This window comes from Gekko japonicus, unplaced genomic scaffold, assembly GCF_001447785.1.
Source record: "Gekko japonicus isolate JY-2015 unplaced genomic scaffold, Gekko_japonicus_V1.1 scaffold181, whole genome shotgun sequence".
Classification (NCBI taxonomy): domain Eukaryota; kingdom Metazoa; phylum Chordata; class Lepidosauria; order Squamata; family Gekkonidae; genus Gekko; species Gekko japonicus.
In genome coordinates, this window is record NW_015171507.1 from 298,977 (window position 1) to 322,357 (window position 23,381).

At 49.5% G+C, this 23,381-nt stretch overlaps 2 protein-coding genes across 2 annotated transcripts in view; one reads left to right on the forward strand and one right to left on the reverse strand.

Annotated features, from left to right (window-relative positions):
- Positions 1-490: 490 nt before the first annotated feature.
- On the forward strand, positions 491-20,102 carry DDX55 (DEAD-box helicase 55). Its single transcript, XM_015419292.1, has 14 exons — positions 491-631; positions 2,165-2,215; positions 2,311-2,397; positions 5,081-5,172; positions 5,647-5,709; positions 8,024-8,173; positions 8,370-8,559; positions 10,963-11,045; positions 13,722-13,853; positions 15,281-15,373; positions 16,297-16,411; positions 16,712-16,880; positions 18,554-18,837; positions 19,919-20,102. Exons 1-14 carry the CDS (start codon positions 491-493, stop codon positions 20,084-20,086), a joined length of 1,818 nt encoding a protein of 605 aa, XP_015274778.1. The 3' UTR covers positions 20,087-20,102.
- Positions 20,103-20,136: 34 nt separating this feature from the next.
- EIF2B1 (eukaryotic translation initiation factor 2B subunit alpha) overlaps positions 20,137-23,381 on the reverse strand; it is a 14,341-nt gene continuing 11,096 nt past the window's right edge. The window contains exons 8-9 of the mRNA XM_015419301.1: positions 22,901-23,026; positions 20,137-20,509 (exon numbers count right to left, since the gene is read on the reverse strand). Of these exons, the coding sequence (XP_015274787.1) occupies positions 20,354-20,509; positions 22,901-23,026 (282 nt within the window). The 3' untranslated portion in view covers positions 20,137-20,353. The remainder of the gene's footprint in view (positions 20,510-22,900; positions 23,027-23,381) is intronic.

A 23,381-nucleotide genomic window follows, 5' to 3' on the forward strand; every position in this document is an offset into this window, starting at 1 on the left:
TGGGAGAAGGATGTAAGCTGGGGAGGGGATTTCCTGTGCCCTAAGAGAACTGCAAGAAGATCAAAACAGTCAGTCCTCAAAGAAATCAACCCTGACTGTTCCTTGGAAGGCCAGAGACTGAAGCTGAAGCTCAAATACTTTGGCCACCGCACCAAATGAGAAGGGAGCACTCGCTGGAGAAGAAGACCCTGATGCTGGGAAAGACTGAAGGTCAAAGAAGAAGGGGACGGCAAAGGACGAGATTGTTAGACAGTGTTCTCGAGGCAACGAACATGAAATTAAGCATACTCCAGAGCACGACGGAAGACCTGGCGTGATGTGGTCCCTGGGGTCGCGAAGAGTCGGACTCGACTGTGCGACTGAACAACAACAACAAAGAATCCGGAACAGGCGTGCTGCTGTGGAACCAACGTCTCACAGCTTCCGTTTCCTACCGGTCCCTAGAAGGACGGACAACGGCCGTGTGGGGGACCTGAGAGCGGACGGACCCATGTCTTCCCCACGTGTGAGCTGCCTGGGCAAGATGGAGCCGGTGACGGAGGAGTCGTGGGAGTCCCTGCCCGTCCAGCTGAGCCCGGGCGTCCTGCGAGCCTTGGAGGAGCTGCGCTTTTCTCTTATGACCCCGGTGCAGGTAGGACGTGGGTGGGAGATGAGAGGCGGGCGGATCTGGGGCACCGTCCGAGGAAACCTTTCCCTCTCCAGCTGCCGCCTTCCCCAGTAACTGAGATTCTCTAGACGGTATTCCGACTACTGGCCCGAAAAGTTCACAGGATAAAATAAATAGCTCTAGAATGTCAGAAAAACTCTATTGCGCCCCCCCCCCAAAAAAAAATCTGCAGGATGAAGCAGCCAACTTCCCCCGTCTAGGGTTGCCGTAGGGATGCCAACCTCCAGGTGGGACCTGGGGATCCCCCAGAATTACAGTTTATCTCCAAATAAGGGTTGCCAGCTCCGGGTTGGGAAATACCTGGAGCCTGAGAAGGGCGGGGTTTGGGGGGGGAGGGACTTCAGTGTGGGTAGAATGCCATACAGTCCGCCTTCCAAAGCAGTCCAGGTGGTCTGATCTTTGTTGCCTGGAGATCAGTTGTAATCCCAGATCCACAGCCACCACCTGGATCCTGGCAAGCCTATCTTCAGATAGACTACAGAGATCAGTTCCCCTGGGGGAAATGCCAGCTTTGCAGAGTGGACTCTATGGTATTATACCCTTCTGAGGTTCCTTCCCTCTCCAAGCTCCACCCCCAAATCTCCAGGAGTTTCCCAACCTGGATCTGGCAACCCCACCCCCCATCCCCTACTGGTTGCCGACTCCAGGAAACTCCTGGAGATTTGGGGGTGGAGCTTGGAGAGGGAAGGAACCTCAGAAGGGTATAATACCATAGAGTCCACTCTGCAAAGCTGGCATTTCCCCCAGGGGAACTGATCTCTGTGATCTGAAGATCAGCTATAATTCCAGGAGATCTCCAGGCTGCACCTGGAGCTGGCAACCCAATTCCAAGTTGAGAAATTCCTGGAGATTTGGGAGTCTGGTGGAGTCTGGAGAGGTAAGGAACCTCAGCAGGGTCTGATGCCGTGGAGTTGCCATTTTCTCCTTTGGAATTGCTCTCTGTCAGCTGGAGATGAATTGTAATTCCAGGAGAACAGTTGGAGGCTGGCAACACTAATTCAGAAGTATAATGCCCCTGACCATGTAAGTTCTATGTTACTGTTGGGGCTAATAGCCACTGTTGGAATGATTCTTCGTGCATTTGACTAATCTCCTTGTAAAGGTGCCTGACTTGGTAGCTGCTGCTACACCTTGTGGCAGTTTAGTTCCATTAACTACTTGTGCAAAGAAGTCCATTTCTTATTCTGGATGAGGAAGAAAACAATATCACTTTATTCTCCACACTGATAAGACTGCAAGGTGTAAATAAGAACGGAAATGAAACAATAACTGGTAACCCACATTGTCTATTGCAGTGATTTCTCATCCAGATGTTGATCAGATCTATACTTGCCTAGCCTCAGCAGTTCTATAGTATTGAGTGTTCCTGACCACCTCATGCTTTTAGAGAAGGGACAAACCTTTAGCGTCCTCCCCTGTACGTCTTCAGGTTTTATAAATGAGTATTCTTCCTATATGGTCCCTCTTTAGAATGGTGCCTTTCTCTCTCTCTTCCAGTCTGCAACTATTCCTTTGTTTATGACAAATAAGGACGTTGCTGCTGAAGCTGTAAGTATCTTGCTATTCCGTTAAGCTGTGATTTTGCCCTTTTGTTACATGCAGAGCTAAAGAAACTTTTCCTTGTGCCTCCTTTTCCTTCCCAGGTAACTGGCAGTGGAAAAACTTTAGCTTTTGTAATCCCTATCATAGAAATTCTTCTCCGACGGGAAGAGAAGCTCAAGAAAATGCAGGTAAAAAAATTAAACCCCCCCCCCCACTGCTCGATACTTAGAAACAGCTGGAAAATTGCCCAAGGCGATAGACAAGTGCCAACTGTTTACAATATTCATACATCCCCTTTTCAACAGAGAACCATACGTAAGGCTGTTTACAGCATAGACATGAAAACAGTGCGTGCAAAGTAGGGAAAAAACTACAACTAAATATATCAAAGCAAAGAAACAGTGAGATTCTGAAGCAAATGCCAGCGTAGCATAGTGGTTGAAGTGTTGGACTAGGATCTGGGAGCCCCAGGTTCAAATCCCCACTGGTGCCATGGAAGATTTCTGGGTAACCTTAGGCCAGTTGCACACTCTCAGTCTAACCTACCTCACAGGGTTGTTGTGAGAATAAAATGGTGGAGAGGAGAATGGTGTAAGCTGTTTTGGGTTCCCACTGGGGAAAAAGGTGGAATATATATAAAGTACGGTGAGTAGGTAGTAAAGCAGATGCCTAACCGAATAAAAGGCTCTTGCCTGTATACAAAATGAAGCCATGGAACAGCACATACAGACTTGCTGTTGAACAAATTTAAGAGTCCAGTCAGCAATGTTCCCTCTAAGCTGTGGAGTCTTGTGAGCAAAAATTCTACTTTGTGAGCTACTGGCATTAAAGTTGTGAGCGAGCGATTTGGCTACTGCATAAATTAGTTTGCTCTGGAGCCATCCTTTCTGAGCTAAGACAAAAATGTGTGAGCTGGAAGCTGAAAAACTGTGAGCTAGCTCACACTAACTCAGCTTAGAGGGAACACTGCCAGTCAGGCACCTTTAAGACCAACAAAGGTTTATTCTAGGTATGAGCTTTCGTGTGCCTGGCACACTTTTTCAAATACATTGGAATGGTAGGTAAGGTTCATGCTTCAGACCAACACGGCAGACCACCTGGATCAGACTTCTCGCTGGAAAGTTTTCCACAATTCCAGAGCAATCTCCCCCGCCAAACAAACAAACACACACACTCCATTCCCGGTAGATGACAACTTCAATTTGCAAAGGGGGAAAAAAACTCCTGACCTGGGCCTCGTGAGTAGCTCTGATGACCCAGGTGGGCCTGTAGGGGGGAAACGTGAGCCCCGTGTAGAGCTTTAAAGGTCAAAAGCAGCACATTGATTTGGAACCGTGAACCAAGCTGGTAGCCAACGCAAATAGTATAGGAAGCTGTAGCAGACTGAGAGCAGTTTTCCTTGCGAACTGTAAGGTGAAGGTTTCCCTTGCTCAAAAGCCAGTCAAATCCAACTCTAGGGTTGCGGTGCTCATCTCCGTTTCAAAGCCGAAGAGCCAGAGCTGTCCGAAGACGTTTCCGTGGTCATGTGGCTGGCATGACTAGATGCCGAGGTGCATGGAACGCTGTTCCCTTCCCACTGAAGCGGTACCTATTTATCTACTTGCAATTTCTTGCTTTCGAACTGCTAGGTTGGCAGGAGCTGGAACTAGAGATGGGAGCTCACTCCGTCATGCGGCACTTGGGTCTCGAACTGCTGAACTACCAAAGCATCTTAACCACTGAGCCACCACAGTTTCCAAATAAAGAACAGCCCCATGAAGAGCACCTTGTAGGCGTTTGATCTGGACGTCACCAAGGCATGAATGAGAGCAGCCTGGTGTTTGTGTGGATTTGATCTTGGTGCTTTTTGTTTACCCCTGTTAGGAGCCTGGGACTACTGAATGCCTCTCCTGGCCACCAGCCAGACCTTCGCCCTTGTGAGCAAACAGGAGCTGTTCCTGTAGCATTCTAGCATTTGAATACTTTTCAAGTATTTGAAGTTTTTTAACGTACCTGCATCCTGCCAACCTTGCAGTTCGAAAGCAAGAAATTGCAAGTAGATAAACAGGCACCGCTTCGGTGGGAAGGGAACAGCGTTCCGTGCGCCTCAGCGTCTAGTCACGCCGGCCACGTGACCACGGAAACATCCTTGGGCAGTGCTGGCTCTTCGGCTTGGAAACGGAGATGAGCACTGCATCCCTGGAGTTGGATTCAACTGGCTTTTGAGCAAGGGAAACTTTTACCTTTTGTACCTTTTAACATACAGGCAAGGCAAACGAAAGCTCATCCCTTGAATAAACCTTTGCTGGTCTTAAAGGTGCCCCCGGACTCTAATTTTGTTCTACTGCTTCAGACCAACACGGCTGACCATCTGGATCTATACAGGTAAGGTGACAGTGGTTTTCTGGCGAAGAGACTTCTGAGACAAACTCAGAGTTTTATCTTCTCTGCCGTTTGCTACTACCCCAGCTTTCTTACGTTCCCCTGAGGACTGCAGGAAGAAGAAGAAGAAGAGGAGGAGGAGATTGGATTTATACCCCGCCCTTCACTTGGAGTCTCAGAGCGGCTTACAAACTCCTCTCCCTTCCCCTCCCCACAACAGACACCCTGTGAGGTGGGTGGGGCTGAGAGAGCTCTGACAGGAACGGCTCTTTTTCAAGGACAGCTGTGCCAGAGCTTGTGACTGACCCAAGGTCACATCAGCAGGTGCAAGCGGAAGAGTGAGGAATCAAACCCGGTTCTCCCACATTAGAGTCCACGCACTTAACCACTACACCAAACTGGCCCAAACATTAACCACTACACCAAACCGTTTGGGCCGGAGGGTGTCAGCGACCTCAAACCACGGCCCTCCCGAAATGTTTCTCTCTCTTCTCCTGTGTGCTGTCGCAGGTGGGTGCGGTCGTCATCACGCCCACGAGGGAGCTCGCGACGCAGATCGACGAGGTGATCGCCCACTTCACAAAGTATTTCCCGCAGTTTAGGTAGGCGCGGCCCGATTGGTAAGACGTTGGGTGTGCCTCGCTAAGCTATGGAATATGTACGTAATGGCAAGAATTACAGAGAGAGTTAATGATTTCTATTCTCAAAGAACGCGATCTTATTTTTATGTGACATAGTCTCCTATATTACTGTATTTGATGCAGCAGGAAGAAATTCCCAATATTATAGATTTATTACATCTATGATAAAATAAGTAATAAAGCACCAAATGATGGTTAGGATCAATAGTTGTGTAAGATACATATGACCTATGTGGTGATCTGTTATAGTTGGAACTGTACTTTTTATTATTATTGAGATTGATGTCTCTGTAAATGTATAATTGATCTTTATGTAAATTGATTGGGGAAGTCCAATAAAACAATATATAAAAAAATAAAATCATTGTGCATAGTGAGTGTGCCTGTTTCGGTTTGCGGTGATCTGAGGTCATGTTGTGCGCTGTTCTTTTTCAGCCGGTGCCTTTTAATTGGTGGGAAGAATCCCATGGAAGATATAGAAAAATTCAAAGAACATGGGTAAGCGACGCCCGGTCGGTGCTGCAGGGCTGTAAGGCAATGGCTTTCACTTTGGGTCCTCTCTTTCTCACCCGCCTTCAATGCTCCCTCTAAGCTGTGGAGTCTTGTGAGCAAAAATTCTACTTTGTGAGCGACTGGCATTAAAGTTGTGAGTGAGCGATTTGGCTGCTGCACAGCTTAGTCTGCTCTGGAGCTATCCTTCCTGAGCGAAGACAAAAATGTGTGAGCCGGAGGCTAGAAAACTGTGAGCAGGCTCACGCTAACTCAGCTTAGAGGGAACACTGCTCTGGAGCCCCCCTTCCGGAGCGAAGACAAGAATGTGTGAGCCGGAGGCTAGAAAACTTGTGAGCAGGCTCACGCTAGCTCAGCTTAGAGGGAACATTGCTTGGAAGCTAAGCCGGGCTTGCTATGCCTTGTGACAAGGGCTAAAATGTCCTGCTGAATGTCGGGGGTGACCTTCCCCACCTGTCCGGACATCTGATTATCAGCCCTCCTTGCTATTTGAATGTACTCAGAGCTTGAGTGGTCTGCAGGCCCCGCATGTAACTGATACCGATCTCAGTAGCACTCCGACTTATTTGTATCTTGGATTGTAATTTGATTATTCATTTCCATTTGTATCCCGCCCCTTCCCCGGCAATCAGGGCTCAGGGCAGTTAATACAAATCATAAATAAAAATACAAACGTTCTATAAAATAATGTAACGCACTAGCAGACAGTTTGGGTACTCAATGTGAGTTGCTCAGTTTGGGCGCTCCCTTCTTGTTTGGAGGGTGAGTATTTCGTGTGTGCGTGTATGCCTGGAAGTCATAGTTGACTTCTGGGGACCCCTAGTGGAGCCTGGATGTTTTGCAGAGAGGTAGCTGACTGTTGCCTGCCTCTGTATCCTAGGCCTGGTATTCCTTGGAGGTCTCCCTTCCAAGTACTTGCCAGGGCCGGCCCTGCTTAGCTTCCGAGATCGGTGGACAGAGTATACGGATGGGTCAGGCAGCGCGACCGTGGTGCTGAAGGACAGCAGTGAGGAAAGGGGGGGGGGGGGGGACGTATTCATATGCTTGCTCAGAAGCACGCTGTAGTGGCCAGAGTGGGACTGTGGAGACTGTGGGGGCTTAAATTTCCACGGTGCATTTAAAAGGTCGTTCGTGACCTTGAGCCAGTCACACACTCTTGGCCTAACCTCCTTCATAAAAGTTGTTGTGAGGATAAAACAGACAGTGGTGAAGCCGGAGGAAGTGCAGGATCCTGGCCTGCCTGGAAAATGGGAAAGGTGAGTCTACAAAGGGCCTGGCAGGTATAAGTGCACCTCCAGTTCCCTTGTGCAGACTCCCTCCCCCCCAAATGTAAGAGTTGGTTTGAACCAGGGCTCTTTTTGTAGAAAAAGCCCAGCAGGAACTCATTAGCATAATAGGCCACACCCAACAGCAGAAACTCATTAGCACATTAGGCCACGCCCCTGCCAGCACAGCTCATTAGCACATTAGGACGCACCCCCATGTCACCAGAAGTGTGGTTATTCAGCCACACCCTCCTTTCGCTTGTTATTCTGTTTACCTTGTTTGTTGTCAAAACCCAGGGCCTTTTTTTGTAGCAGGAACTCCTTTGCATGTTAGGCCACACACCCCTAATGTAGCCAATCCTAATAAGTTCCTGCTGTTGGGTGTGGCCTGTTATGCTAATGAGTTCCTGCTGGGCGTGGCCAACTCGGGAGCCAGCCGGAAATCCGTTCCTGTGCGTTCCTGCCCAAAAAGAGCCCTGGTTTGAACCAATTTCTGTCCCTAGGATGTGGAGCAGTGCAGCGTCACTGGACTCCTCCTGGGCCCTAGTGCCTGCCCGGCTATTTCTGACTTTCCCCTGCTCCACATGAATAGACCTGGGATTAGTTTAATTCCCACCGAGATCCAAGAAAACAACTTCCGGCATGCTGGGGAATGCTGTGTGCTTCTTTCTTCTGTTGACTTCCGCTTTTGTTAGCCCCACATGCTTATAGCCCTGGGAAGGGTCGAGAAGCCGTGAGGTTTGGAAATGCCACTGTTTAATAAATTATAAATAAAAATAGTCCTCCTTTTTCACTTTGGGGCTTCTAGGAAGAGGTAGCAGAATTTGGGATCTGAGGGCAGAGAAGGGAGCTTTTGCCAGCAAGGTGCTGACATTTCTGAGCGTTTGGTTGTTTTAAAAAAACACAACAGCATATCTTTTCCTCTCGTCATTGTTCTCCGTTTCAAATTTCAGAAGATTGGCTTGTTCTTGGCCTCACCTGAGGTCAGGCTCTCCCGTCAAACTATCCTGAGATTGCTTCTGTTTTGTGCCCAACAGTGGAAACATCCTCGTAGCCACACCCGGGCGCTTGGTGGACATGTTCAAGAGGAAATCGGATGGGCTGGATTTGGCCAGATCCGTGAAATCCGTTGACGTCCTGGTCTTAGATGAAGCCGACCGGCTTCTGGATATGGGCTTCGAAGCCAGGTATTCCTTTTGTGAGCAGAGTAGACCTCCTATCGTTCAGACCTTGACTGGTCTGCGGGCTTTCGCGCCCCTCTTTCCGCAGAGGGACGCAGACTGGCAGTGCCCGGTCTGGAAAAACCAAACAAACCTGTCTCCAGGACCTCCCTGGGCGTGGAGACGAAAGGCCATCTCATTCTGACACTGTGTTTGCTTGCAGTTTAAATACCATTCTGGACTTTTTGCCCAAGCAGAGACGGACCGGCCTCTTCTCGGCTACTCAGACCCAAGAAGTGGAGAACCTGGTGAGGGCCGGTCTCCGGAACCCGGTCCGCATCTCAGTGAAGGAGAAGGGGGTGTTGGCGAGCAACGCCCAGAAGACCCCGACGCGGCTTCAGAACTACTACATGGTGAGGAAGGGCCGGGCTTCCCCCTCCTCTGCGTCTTGTCCTTTGTGGTGATGCTTGGCACCATGAATCTTGTTGTTGTTGTTGTTGTTGTTGTTGTTGTTATTATTATGTGCATGTGCCTGGAAGTAGCAGTTGACTTGCCTGGAAGTAGCAGTCGACTTCTGGCGACTCCTGCTGGGAGCCTGGATGTTTTTCAGAGAGGTGGCTTGTTCCGCCTGCTCTGCGTCCCGGCCCTGGTATTCCTTGGAGGTCGCCTTCCAGGCAATGCTCCCTCTAGTTTGGTGTAGTGGTTAAGTTTGGTGTCATGGTTAAAGTGCGCGGACTCTAATCTGGGAGAACCGGGTTTGATTCCCCACTCCTCCACTTGCACCTGCTGATGTGACCTTGGGTCAGTCGCAAGCTCTGGCACAGCTGTCCTTGGAAAAGAGCAGTTTGTGTCAGAGTTCTCTCAGCCCCACCCACCTCACAGGGTGTCTGTTGTGGGGAGGGGAAGGGAAAGGAGTTTGTAAGCCGCTCTGAGACTCCAAGTGAAGGGCGGGGTATAAATCCAATCTCTTCTTCTTCTTCTTCGCTAAGCTATGGAGTCCTGTGAGCAAAAATTCCACTTTGTGAGCTACTGGCATTACAGTTGTGAGCGAGCGATTTGCCTACTGCATAAATTAGTTTGCTCTGGAGCCATCCCTTCCTGAGCGAAGACAAAAATGTGTGAGCCGGAGGCTAAAAAACTGTGAGCTAGCTCACACCAACTCAGCTTAGAGGGAATGCTGCGCAACGCCATTGGAACAATAAAGTAATCAGTACATATTCAAACCCAATTTATTTGTTGTACTCAGCTTTTAGCAGAGCACCGCAGGGCTCAGGGTGGGTAACAATAGGTAATGCTCCCTCTAAGCTGTGGAGTCTTGTGAGCAAAAATTCAACTTTGTGAGCTACTGGCATTAAAGTTGTGAGCGAGCGATTTGGCTCCTGCATAAATTAGTTTGGCCTGGAGCCATCCTTCCTGAACTAAGACAAAAATGTGTGAGCCGGAGGCTACAAAACTGTGAGCTAGCTCACACCAACTCAGCTTAGAGGGAATGCTGCGCAACGCCATTGGAACAATAAAGTAATCAGTACATATTCAAACCCAATTTATTTGTTGTACTCAGCTTTTAGCAGAGCACCGCAGGGCTCAGGGTGGGTAACAATAGGTAATGCTCCCTCTAAGCTGTGGAGTCTTGTGAGCAAAAATTCAACTTTGTGAGCTACTGGCATTAAAGTTGTGAGCGAGCGATTTGGCTCCTGCATAAATTAGTTTGGCCTGGAGCCATCCTTCCTGAACTAAGACAAAAATGTGTGAGCCGGAGGCTAAAAAACCGAGAGCTAGCTCACACCAACTCAGCTTAGAGGGAGCACTGGTTGTAACCACACCCTCCTGTCAATATATACCAAGGTGAGCCCTAGAGAAGAAAGCGGGCAGCTTATCAGCCCGCACAGCAGTTAATGCCGTATATAAAGTAGGATTTTTCCCCCCCTGGATAGTGTCACTCTGCCTGCAAGAGGATCCGGGAGGGAAAGGGTTAAGAGAATTCTCTCACTGGGGAGCACCTGGCAGTGGGCTCTTACCCTCCCATCGTTAGATGCTGAGCCTCGCCTGCCTTCTGTTTAGGACCTCTCTTGTCTCTCTCTTACCTGGGCTTGGAGCTGTTGCAAGTTAACCTTTTTGGAGGTTACTGTTCACTGTACGTTAAATGCCCCTACATGAATATGTCATGTAAGATGTGCTTCTATTTTTGTAAGTAAAATTTCCTTTTCTTTTTATCATGGGGGTCAGATCATCTTTGTCATTCGTTTGAACAGCAGTTCCCCCTTAACCGGGAAATGTGGAGGATTGGGGATACTGCATAATGCTTGTGCTTCCGAGACAAGGGGTGTTTTTTTCCATTTAACCCACGATATTTTTGTGTGCTGCATGCTGCCAGGAGAGCTTCCAGTGTTCACAACGCCTGGCTGCCCATGACTTACGTTTCCTGCTTGTTGTTATATCTAAACTGTCCCCCGCCCCCTTTCTTTTTCTTAAAGATCTGTAAAGCGGATGAGAAATTCAACCAGCTGGTCCACTTCCTTCGTCACCATTTCCTTTTCTTTTTATCATGGGGGTCAGATCATCTTTGTCATTCGTTTGAACAGCAGTTTCCCCTTAACCGGAAAATGTGGAGGATCGGGGATACTGCATAACGCTTGTGCTTCCGAGACAAGGGGTGTTTTTTTTCCATTTAACCCACAATATTTTTGCTTGCTGCATGCTGCAGTGATGTTGCCAGGAGAGCTTCCAGTGTTCACAAGGCCTGGCTGCCCAGGACTTACGTTTCCTGCTTGTTGTTATATCTAAACTGTCCCCCGCCCCCTTTCTTTTTCTTAAAGATCTGTAAAGCGGATGAGAAATTCAACCAGCTGGTCCACTTCCTTCGTCACCACAAGACAGAAAAACACCTTGTCTTTTTCAGGTAATGCCTTTTCCTGGTAGAGGAACCGGTTGTGGGCGTGCCATCTGCTCGGGGCTGGATTATCTCTGTGGCACAGTTCAGTGCAGGCAAAGGACACACGTCAGCCCTAGCAAGCAGGTCGGGTGGAGGACAGATAACATTCCCTGGTCCAAGTCTTTCCCCTAAAGCACAGAAGGGGGCAACCGAGGTGATTACGGGGTTGGAGCACCTTTCCTACGACTGAAGGCTGAAGAGCCTGGGACCTCTCACTTTGGAAAACTGAGGGGGTAATGTGATCAAGTTGGGGTCTCCAACCAAACTGGAGAGCCAGTTTGGGGTAGTGGTGAAGTGCGCGGACTCTAATCTGGGAGAACCAGGTTTGATTCCCTGCTCCTCCACTTGCAGCTGCTGGATGACCTTCGGCAAACCATAGTTCTGTCAGAGCTGTCCTTGAAAGAGCTCTCTCAGCCCCACCTACCTCACAGGGTGTCTGCTGTGGGGAGGAGAAGGGAAAGGAGTTTGTAAGCCACTCTGAGACTCCGAGTGAAGGGCAGGGCATAAATCCAATCTCTTCTCTCCTCTTCTGACTTTTTTTGTGCCTGCAGGCAATTTTGGAACCTTACATAACTTGGTGGGCGCAGCCACAAAATGGTGGCCACAACTCACCTGCACAGCCAATCTCAACTCCAGGGGCCAATCAGAAGCCTCGCTGGGCAAAAGCCCTGCCTGGCCCCGCCCACTTTCCAAAAACAGTCGAGCACCGGGAAAGATGTTGGCAGGTGCCCTGGAGCCCCTGGGCACCAGGTTAGGGACCCCCGTGATAGAGGCTTACAATATTATGCATGGGGTGGAGGAAGTCGACTGGAGGCTGTGACAAAGGTTCTGCAGCGATTGCGGATGCGTTGTTTTGAGGCCTGCATATTAATACTTAATAACAAATATTAATTTATGCTGCTGCTAGCGGAGCTCCTGAACATAAGAACATAAGAGAAGCCAGGGCTATTTTGGGGCAGGAACTCACAGGAACGGAGTTCCGGCTAGCTCCGAAGTTGGCCACGCCCAGCAGGAACTCATTAGCATAATAGGCCACACCCAACAGCAGAAACTCCTTAGGATTGGCTACATTAGGGGGGCCTAACATGCAAAGGAGTTCCTGCTACAGAAAAGCCCTGGGTTTTGACAACAAACAATGTAAACAGAATAACAAGTAAAAGGTGGGTGTGGCTGGATAACCACACTTCTGGTAACATGGGGGTGTGGCCTAATATGTTAATGTGCTGTCAGGGGCATGTCCTAATATGCTAATGAGTTCCTGCTGTTGGGTGTGGCCTATTATGCTAATGAGTTTCTGCTGGGCTTTTTCTACAAAAAGAGCCCTGAGAGAAGCCAATGTTGGATCAGGCCAATGGCCCATCTAGTCCAACACTCTGGTTCACACAGTGGCCAGAAACACCAGGTGCCATCAGGAGGTCCAGCAGTGGGGCCAGGATACCAGAAGCCCCTCCCACTGTAGAACAGGGAGGAGTTCTCTCCCCCAACATTCCCTCTAAGCTGTGGAGTCCTGTGAGCAAAAATTCTACTTGGTGAGCTCCTGGCATTAAAGTTGTGAGCGAGCGATTTGGCCGCTGCATAAATGAGTTTGCTCTGGAGCCATCCTTCCTGAGCTAAGGCAAGAATGTGTGAGCCGGAGGCTAGAAAACTGTGAGCTAGCTCGCACTAACTCAGATTAAGGGGAACACTGCTCCCACCCACGTTATTTTATATCCCAAATCCCAGCAGCTGAGAATTCAGCCTCCCTCTCTATCATATGCAGGATCCGATTCCTGACCAGTGTTCCCTCTAAGCTGAGTTAGTGTGAGCCAGCTCCCAGTTCTTTAGCCTCTGGCTCACACATTTTTGTCTTCGCTCAGGAAGGAGGGCTCCAGAGCAAACTAACTCATGCAAGCAGCCAAATTGCTCGCTCACAACTTTAATGCCAGGAGCTCACCAAGTAGAATTTTTGCTCACAGGACTCCACAGCTTAGAGGGAGCCTTGATCCTGACTGAGGACATTTTTGCCTTTGTTTGAGCTGCAGACTCTGACCCCTCCCCCATAGCAGGCCTGATTAGAGTGTGTGGGGGGGGCTTCTCCCTCCTCCCCCCATGCCGTCCCCCCAACTTCAGACAGTCCCCCCGGGCCTGTGATTTGCCCTCTTTGGGGAATCATGCAAACTGCTGGTATTTTGCCTGTGTGTTTTTCCCCTACTCCACAAACAGAGGAGTCCCAGTTGGCTGCTTGAAAGTGGTGTGTCTGTGTGTGTCGAAGGGGGTGTTTAAACCGCTTCACCCACCCGCCCGCCCCAGGGTTGCTGTGGCCCTGATGCACATCAGGAGTCCTGTGGTTGCAGCTTACCAATGAAAGTCACTCTCCCGGTATCTCCTTCCACGATTCTTTTGATTCCAGCCTGTTGATAACATAACAAAGAAGATTAAACCGTGGCGGACGGACGAATAATGATTATGAAATTATTAAAAATGCATTTGTCAAGTGATCGTTATTCGTTAGTCCGTCACGGTTTAATCTTCTTTGTTATCGATTGTTTCCGTGATTCTTCTCTTTGTTTGTTTGTTTGAGTCTCCCTCTGTTGGGCTGTGTTGATAACCTAAAACGGAGACCCGCGAGAGCTGACGTTTTGGCGGTGTGTTTTACGCCTGCAGTACGTGTGCTTGTGTGGAGTATTACGGGAAGGCCCTGGAATCTCTGGTTAAGAATGCGACCATAATGTGCATCCACGGGAAAATGAAGCACAAGCGGAACAGGATCTTCACGGAATTCCGGGCCCTCCCAAGGTGAGGGGGGACCGGCGGGCGTGGTCTGTGGGGTGCTTTTGGTTCACGCAGGAGCAGTAATGAGACTAAATAGGTTGGGCGAGAGAGCCATGTGAACCCCTGGACCCTTTTGAACCTGTGGCCGCTTTATGACTTCTGACCAGGGTGCTGGGCGCCAATGCTCCCTCTAAGCTGTGGAGTCTTGTGAGGAAAAATTCTACTTTGTGAGCCGCTGGCATTAGAGTTGTGAGCAAGTGATTTGGCTACGGCATAAATTAGTTGGCTCTGGAACCATCCCTTCCTGAGCTGAGACAAATATGTGTGAGCCAGGGGCTAAAAAACGGTGAGTTAGCTCACACTAACTCGGCTTAGAGGGAACACCGCTGGGCGCAGTCACAAAATGGCTGCCACAGAGGGCAGAGGAAGCCACAAGGTATCAGGGAGCAAGGTTATGCAGGGCTCCGATAATAGCTGTTCACCATTTCAGGCAGAAGTTCTGTTTGTGAACAGAGCCAGCGTGGTGTAGTGGTTAAGAGTGGTGGATTCTAATCTGGAGAACTGGGTTTGATTCCTCACTCCTCCTCCACATGAAGCCGGCTGGGTGACCTTTGGCCAGTCACCATTAGAGATGTAAAATTTCCGGAAATTTTGAAGCTCGGAAAAAACCCCGTTTTCCCCCGTTTTTTCCCGGAAAAAAAACGGAAATGTTCGGAAACATTGAAAAAAATGCTACATTAGCATTTCTTTTGTCTTTTCTAATTTGAAAGTCATTCTGTTACTTTAGGAACATAAAATATGACTATGGACATTTTTACTTGGCGTGAAATTATCACAACTAGCATATTAAAAATATAGTGTATCCAAACAATTATTACAGAATACCCACCCACATGCAAAAACAAAACTGAAACTTTTTTATTTTCTTCTGACAATCGCATCTCCTAAAGGAAGAAATGCATCTTGTTCTTGCATTGGAGAGTTCAGTTTGTAACCTAGGACTTGCTTGTCCTCAGTGCACAGAAATTACATCGATTCCATATATATATTAGAAATGATTTGGAAAATATTTGCACACCTTGTCTTAAAATATTTTATTCATCATGTTAAAATAAAACGTTCCATAATCAATTTTTTTTCTTTTCTTTTCTTTTTTCAATTTTTCCAATTTTTCGGAAAAAAAACAAAAAGGCTTCAAGGAAAAAAGGGGGGGGAAACGTTTTTCCCCCCGAATTTTTCCAGGCCTTCACATCTCTAGTCACCATTCTCTCAGAACTCTCTCCAGAGAGCAGTTGTCAGCTGGCCAATAATGTGGGAGGGATGGTATAGAGTCTGAGAAGCGCTTGTGTCTTAAGGCAACGACCTCTGTCCTTACTCAAAATATGCAGGTCTTGCCTTTCCCCGTGGCTCAAGGCGGCTCCTTAACGTTGCGATTTCTCTCTGTTTCCTAGCGGCATCCTGGTCTGTACCGACGTGATGGCCCGGGGCATCGACATTCCAGAAGTGAACTGGGTTTTGCAGTACGATCCCCCGAGCAATGCAAGGTATGCATCCTTTCTCTTAACTGGTGTAGTGGTTAAGAGTGGCGGGTTCTAATGTGAAGAACTGGGTTTGATTCCCCACTCCTCCTCCAGAGGAAGCCCGCTGGGTGACCTTGGGTCAGTCACAGTTCTGTCAGAGCTCTCTCAGCCCCACCTACCTCACAAGGTGTCTGTTGTGGGGAGAGGAAGGAAAGGCGGTTGTAAAGTGCTCCAAGACTCCTTCGGTAGTGAAGAGCAGGGTACAAAACCAACTCTTCTTCATCTTCTTAAGACTGGATCTAATCGTTGATCTGCTGAGAACTTTATGAATTGAAATCAAGTTCAAGTTCAAAACCTTTATTGGCATAGAGAATTAAAAGCACATAGACATGGAGGCTTCCTAAATCATCATGTGTAGGGCATACGCAGTTCACATTGAGAGCCAGTTTGGTGTAGTGGTTAGGAGCATGGACGTTAATCTGTCTTGATTCCCCCCTCCTCCATATGCAGCTGCTGGTGTGACCTTGGGTCAGTCACAAGTTCTCTCAGAGCTGTTCTCTCAAGGGCAGTCCTCGAGAGAGCTCTCTCAGCCCCACCTACCTCCCAGGGCATCTGTTGTGGGGAGCGGAAGGGAAAGGAGATGTAAGCTGCTCTGAGACTCCTTCGGGTAGCGAAGGGCAGGGCATAAATCCAATCTCTTCTTCTTCTCCAGTATCTGGGTTTACAGGTGAGAGGTGCCAAGCCCCCAGCATTTCAGATATTAGGGAAACGACTCTTCCTTCTCTCTCCCTGATACTCTGGAGAGCTGCTTCCCCACACAGTGTTTAGCTGGGTGCACCAATTCTCTGACTCTGAATACGGCAGCTTAGTATGTTTACCCTCTCTAGCAGTCTGTGTCACTTGAAAAATCTTCCTCATGCTAAGTTGTGTTCCCCCCACATTTTCAGCGCCTTTGTACATCGCTGTGGCCGCACCGCCCGCATTGGCCACATGGGCAGCGCCCTTGTGTTTTTGCTTCCCATGGAAGAGGCCTACGTCAGTTTCCTGTCAATTAACCAAAAGGTGAGTGGACTGTTTGCTCTAAAGGAGGGGTGCAGCCCAGTTTCTATCTGGAATCTAACTTCTGGGTCTATTAGAGCGACCATCTAAGAAGAGAGAATGGACTGTTTCAGCTCCTCCTGCTAGGAGAAGTTGCATCCGTACAGATTCTCTTTTCTATGTGGGAGAAAACTTTGGCCTGTAAAAATGCCCCTTGCAAAATATCTTTCCGGGTTAAAATGAATGCATGGGTCACGTTTCCGCTAGCTGCACGAAGATGAACAAATGTGTTTCAGGAATCTGACGCTTCATCTCCCTCCATAGTGTCCTATGCAGGAAATGGAACTGCAGAAGAACGTGGCAGATGTCCTGCCCAAACTGAAGTCTCTGAACATGGCCGACCGAGCGATGTATGAGAAAGGGATGAGGGCGTTTGTATCATGCGTGCAGGCCTACGTCAAGCACGAATGCAGTCTCATCTTCCGGATCAAAGGTAATTCACACCCGCAGCCTGTGTGTTTCTGGGGGGGGGGGGAGGTTTAAAATCTGTCCCCTGGCAGAGACCAGATTTCAAGGGCAGCTGGGAGGTTGCACCCTCTTCCTTCGGGTGTGAGGAAGCCTAACTTGGCACTGCTGGCAGTGTACCCCGCCCCCAAGCAGCTCCACTGTGTGCCCGTTAAACTCCTGTGCCCGTTAAACTCCTTTCCTGGGGGGCAGTGGTGGTGAAAAACGCCGTCAATTTGCAGCCGACGTATGGCTTCCCTGTAGGGTTTTCAGGGCAAGAGGTGAACAGAGATGGCTTGCCCTTGCCTGCCTCCATGTCTCAACCTTGGACTTCCTTGGCGGTCTCCCATCCAAGGACTAACCAGGGCTGACCCTGCTTAGCTTCCGAGATCTGACGAGAATGGGCTAGCCGGGGCCATCGAGGTCACAGCTGTCTTTTCTAGCAGTGTTAAACTGGTTTCCCTCTGTTTTCCTTTTGTTGTTTGCTCGTCTAATATTTATTTATTTATTCATTGTTTCAACTTGATATACCGCCCTAACCCCCATAGGGGTCTCTGGGCGGTTTACATTTTTGGGTGCTAGTCACATATTTGAACCTAACTACGGCCACATCAGTTCAATGCAAGGGGCTGCCTACGATTGTAAGAAAAGCCCTTTCACTTCATTAGCCACCACTCAATGTTCTTTACTTATACTGAACCTTTCTCTACATTGGGGAACCCAAAGTGACTTACGACATTCTTCTCTCTACCTTATCTTCACAACAGCCCTGGGAGGTAGACTGGCAGAGAGAGAAGGTCTGGTTCAAGGTCTCCCACTGAGCTTCTGTGGTAGCAAGGGGATTCAAACATGGGTTTCCTGGTTCCTAGCCTGACACTCTAACCTCTACACCATGCTTGTGGCGACAAGTTGGTGACTAAGAAGAAGAAGAAGAAGAGATTGGATTTATACCCCGCCCTTCACTTGGAGTCTCAGAGCAGCTTACAAACTCCTTTCCCTTCCCCTCCCCACAACAGACTAAAGGGGAACCTCCACGTTCAGAGGGGGTCAGCCTCTGAATCCGTGCCAGAAGCCAACGCCGGAGAAGGTCTTGGCCTCTGTGCGCTGTTGTTGGCCCTTCAGTGTAATTGGTTGGCTGCTGTGTTAGGCAAGATTAGGGATGTGTATTCGGTTGTTGTTGTATTTTTCATATGTGCACGGGTGTAAGTGCGTGTGTGCACCTGGAAGTCACGGCGACCTCTGGTGACTGACCCCTACTGGGGGATTGGAGGATATTCAGAGAGGTGGCAGAATAAAACCTGCCCCCAACTCCTGACTGCCGGTATTCCTTGGAGGTCTCCCATCCAAGCACTTGCCAGAGTCAACCCTGCTTAGCTTCCGAGATCGGGATCGGGCTTGCCTGGGCGATCCAGGTCAGGGCCAGACCCTCATTTTCTGTATGAAAAAGGCTTTAGTCATTTTATTTCATTTTTAGAATATTTATCTCCCGCCTCTCTGTTTAAAGTAAATGCTCAGAGGGCAAGGCCTTCGTGGAGAGCCGGCCCCTCGTTCTTGGGGGCCATCTCGAAATACTAGTGGATTCTGCTGTTCACGGGACGTTTGCTACCGAACGGCACCTGTGCTTTAGCCCTGTTCAGCTATCTCATTTTTCTCTTTGGGCAGACCTGGACTTCGCCAGCCTGGCTCGAGGCTTTGCCTTGCTGAAGATGCCCAGGATGCCGGAGCTGAGAGGCAAGACTTTCCCAGACTTTGAGCCTGTGGATATTGACACGGACTCGATCGCGTTCAGAGACAAGAACCGGGAGAAGCAGAGGCAGAAACTGCTGGCGCAGCCGAGGGAGGAGCCGGAAGGGAGGAGGAAAGGCGCCAGGAATCAGGCCTGGTCCAAGCAGAAGGCGAAGAAGGAGAGGAAGAGAAAACTGAAGGCTAAGCGGCAGAGAGAGGAGGTGAGCAGCCCTCCCCTTCACGGGGGTGATGCACGAGTCCCAGCCAGTGCTCTCTCTAAGCTGTGGAGTCTGGTGAGCAAAAAATCTACTTCATGAGCTACTGGAATGAAAGCTGTGAGCGGACGATTTGGCTGCTGCATAAATTGGTTTGCTCTTCTGGAGCCATCCTTCCTGAGCCAAGACAAGAATGTGTGAGCCGGATGCTAAAAAACCCCGTGAGGTAGCTCACACTAACTCAGCTTAGAGTGAACACTGGTCCCAGCAAGGTGTCGGCTCAGCGGGGACTTGCTTTATTACCTCCTGGACCCTGTCCTTCCTCAAAGGGAGGGGAAGGGAAAGGAGTTTGTAAGCCGCTCTGAGACTCCTTTGAGTAGTGAAGGGCGGGGTATAAATCCAATCTCCTCCTCCTCCCCCCCTCCCCCCCACATGGTTGCAGTTGTCTATCGTAGGACCAATAGCTAAAGGCAAGTGGGTAGCTGTACTGAGTATAAGAATGTAAGAGAATACATGTTGGATCAGGCCAGTGGCCTATCCAATCCAACACTCTGTGTCACATAGTGGCTGAAACCCAGGTGCCATCAGGAGGTCCACCAGAAGCCCTCCCACTGCTGCCCCCCGGGCACCAAGTAGACAGAGCATCACTGCCCCGGCCATCTGTACCTTGTGGCTAATACCCACTGATGGACCTCTGCTTCATATGTTTCTCCAATTCCCTCTTGAAGCCGTCCATGCTTGTAGCTGGCTGCCACCACCTCCTGTGGCAGTGAATTCCATGTGTTAATCACTCTCTGGGTGAAGAAGGACTTCCTTTTATCTGTTCTAAGCCTACTGCTCATTAATTTCGTTGAGTGCCCACAAGTTCTTGCATTGTGAGAAAGGGAGGGAAGTGCTTCTTTCTCCACCTTCTCTATCCCAGGAATAATTTTGTAAACCTCGATCACGTCACCCCTCAGTCATCGTTTCTGCAAGCTAAAGGGCCTCGACCTCTTTCACCTTTCTTCATAGGGACGGTGTTCTGCCCCCTTAATCATCTCAGTTGCCCTTTTCTGCACTACTGAATTCTCCCCCCCCCCCTTTGCAGGGTTCAGATGTGGACGAGAAGGACATGGAGGAGCTCTTGAATGACACCCGCCTCTTGAAGAAGCTAAAGAAGGGTAAGATCAGCGAGGAAGAATTCGAGAAGAAACTGCTGCAGAGTGAGAAGAAAGCTCGGACTGACGCAGCCGCTGGCTCAGAGTCTGAAGGATGAAGAAAGGGTCTGCGATCGAGCCCCTCGGACAGACAGAGTCCCTTACTTTGAGATGGGTTTCTAATGCCCCAGTCTGGATTCCTGTTTTGTTCTTTCCGTTGCTCAGCTCACGCCTAAGCAAGAGGACATTCCCCTGTGTTGGAAGAATTTCCTTGCTTTCCCTCCTGCCTAGGTCTGTTTTTGGCTACCGGCCCATTGAGTTTGTGCCTCTCTGCCTTTGCCATCCACCTACCACTGCCACCACCATTCACCACAGGAGACCAGAGTTCACAGATAGAGTTTAATGAGTTCGTCACTCACGGCAGACGGGGTCAGGACCCCAAGATCGGTGAAGAGGAGGGTGATCAGAGACGGGGAGGTGTAGTCCACAAAGGGGTGCTCTGCCGTTAGGTCCTCGCTTTTCTTCAGGGTGTCTGCTTTGTACTGGGGAAGGAAAGAGAGTCGCTGATTAGGGACGGCATTTTCATCCAAGGCAGTGCCGTGACCCAGAGTGGGACCGTGGCAGCCGCTGGAGGGAACACTGCCGAGGCGGTTCCCGTCTCCTTCGAGGCAGGCGAGAGGCCTTGACCAATCCCATCATGCTCCGGGTTGCGGAACAGATGGTCACGTGTGACTGGATTGCTGAAATACAAGTCTGCCCTCTCCAGGAAATGTGTCAAGGCCTGGTTTACGGTATGAATGTATGTCCTGAAGGACCCTAGTTATCTGTGTACTTGTAGAGGCGGTCACCTAATTTAAGTCTGCCACAGCAAGTTTGGTATGTCATTTTCGTGGCTCTGGATAAATGTACTAGAAATGAGTTTGTTACGATTTGTCCAATTATTCCCACTGAAAACATGCACCAGCAGGATGCGCGGTCTCTCTCACCCTTCTTTCAAGGAGCCGATGAAAGCAAGAGTAGGTCCCCTTTCCCCATTTTATCCTACATTATTATTATTATTATTGTATGGCACTGTGTGTAGAGTAGCCAGGAGCAGTGTTCCCTCTATGCTGAGTTAGTGTGACCTGGCTCACAGTATTTTAGCCTCCGGCTCACACATTTTTGCCTTAGCTCAGGAAGGAGGGCTCCAGAGAAAACTAATTGATGCAGTAGCCAAATCACTTGCTCACAACTTTAATGCCAGTCGCTCACAAAGTAGGATTTTTGCACACAAAACTCCACAGCTTAGAGGGAACATTGGCCAGGAGAGCCTAAGATTGTCTGGCATCGATAAGTTCTAGCTCCTTTTAGCATTGTGCACCACTGGGTGGCGAGCTAGACGTGCTTTTAGGGCAATAGATGTTTCAGAGGTGGTTTGCCATTGCCTGCCTCTGTGTCCCACCCCTGGTATAGCCACGGCCGACCTTACTTAGCTTCCAAGATGTGACAGGGTTGGGCTAGCCTAGGTCAGTGGTGGCGAACCTATGGCATGGGTGTCAGAGGTGGCACTCAAAGCCCTCTCTGTGGGTGCGCGTGCCATCGCCCCAGCCAGGCCCAGACCATCATTAAAGTGTCGAATTCTCTGCCAAATAATTTTAAGTAAATGAAAGCATTTGGGACTGCTTTCCTTACTTTGTTTGGATCATCTTAAGTGAATGTATGGGTTGTTAACCTCAGTATTCAGGTTCAATTGCCGTGTTGGCACTTTGCAATAAATAAGTGGGTTTTGGGTCGCAGTTTGGGCACTCGGTCTCTAAAAGGTTCGCCATCACTGGCCTAGGTTGTCCCTTCTTATCCACAAACCAACCCTGTTAGGTACGTTAAGTTGAGAGAATCTGCCCTCATAGGTAAATGGGGATTTGAATCCAGGCCTCCCTAGTCCTCCTTGAACACTCTGGGCTGCTCCACCGCACTATCGCGCTCCCTTCCACTCCTTCCCCAGCGGGAGAGCAATGAATAGTTACGGCTTCAAAAAATGCAGAGAGCTCCAAACCACAACTCAGCAAGGAAAAGTAGGGCCAAGACCATCCTCCGCTGCCTCCTCCTGCTTCAGGCGGAGCCCGTCTGGTGCCACACCAAGGTGCTGTAGAATTTAGGCTGGCTTCCCTTTCTTTTTGACACTTGGGAAGAATGCGTGTGTGGGGGGGAAGTGCCAGCAGCCCCGGGGCTTCATAAACACCTCCCTCCTCTGGGTTATACCCTTACAGTTTGCTTAAGAATGTAAGAAGAGCCCTGCTGGATCAGACCAGTGGTCCATCTAGTCCAGCATCCTGTCTCACACAGCAGCCAGCCAGTTCCTCTGGAGGGCCAACGACAGGGCAGAGAGCCCGAGGCCTTCCCTTGAGAAGAACATGAGAAGAGCCCAGCTGGATCAGACCAGTGGTCCATCTAGTCCAGCATCCTGTCTCACACAGTGGCCAACAAGTTCCTCTGGAAGGCCAAAAACAAGGCATTCCTCTGGAAGGCCAAAAACAAGGCATTCCTCTGGAAGGCCAAAAACAAGGCATTCCTCTGGAAGGCCAAAAACAAGGCATTCCTCTGGAAGGCCAAAAACAAGGCATTCCTCTGGAAGGCCAAAAACAAGGCATTCCTCTGGAAGGCCAAAAACAAGGCCTTCCCCTGAGAAGAACATCAGAGGAGCCCCACTGGTTCAGACCAGTGGTCCATCTAGTCCAGCATCCTGTCTCACACAGCGGCCAACCGGTTCCTCTGGAGGCCCAATAACAGGGCAGAGAGGCCGAGGCCTTCCCCTGATGTTGTCTCCTGGCTCTAGGTTCAGTGGATTAGTGCTGTAAGCTTGTGGTTAAAAGCAGAGCCTGGCCCACTACATTGCTCGGAGGTTTCTACTCGATTTCAAAGAACTAAGAACGATTCCCGTCGTCCCCAGCCCTCACCTTAAATCTATCAGGGACATCTTGCTGGTTCAGAGGGAAGAGTCTTACGAACTTGAAGCTCTCGGCAACCACGTAGAAGGGCTTGTTCTGGGCCTTGGCACACACTGCCATTTGATTGGTCCCAATCTGCAGCAAGAAGAAAACGACATGTATGGTTAAGCCAAAGTTCTGAGCAGTACTATTCTCTGTGGATTCTTTTTAAGGGGCCAATGAGAAAGATTGGGCCAAACTCCACACGTGGTCCTGTGGATTTTAGTTGTGGAGACGGTGGCTTGTGCTTCTTACCAGGGGTCATTTCGTAGAAAAAGAGGTGCAGGAGCTCATTAGCATAACTCATTAGCATGATTTATTTACATATGCCACACCCCCTGACATCACCGGAAGTGTGTCAGAAGGCCACATCCACCGCTCAGGCTCCACTGGACTGTTTTGGATTGCTAGCTATTGGGGGGGGGGGGGATTGTGCAGTTCTGCCCCCAAG

What these genes read in the sequence shown, in the direction of transcription:
- DDX55 (XM_015419292.1), top strand. Translation starts at nt 491, where the DNA reads ATGTCTTCCCCACGTGTGAGCTGCCTGGGCAAGATGGAGCCGGTGACG. An exon ending in AAGTATTTCCCGCAGTTTAG is followed by an intron (nt 5,173 to 5,646) that starts GTAGGCGCGGCC and finishes GTTCTTTTTCAG; the next exon opens with CCGGTGCCTTTTAATTGGTG. An exon ending in GAATTCCGGGCCCTCCCAAG is followed by an intron (nt 13,854 to 15,280) that starts GTGAGGGGGGAC and finishes TCTGTTTCCTAG; the next exon opens with CGGCATCCTGGTCTGTACCG.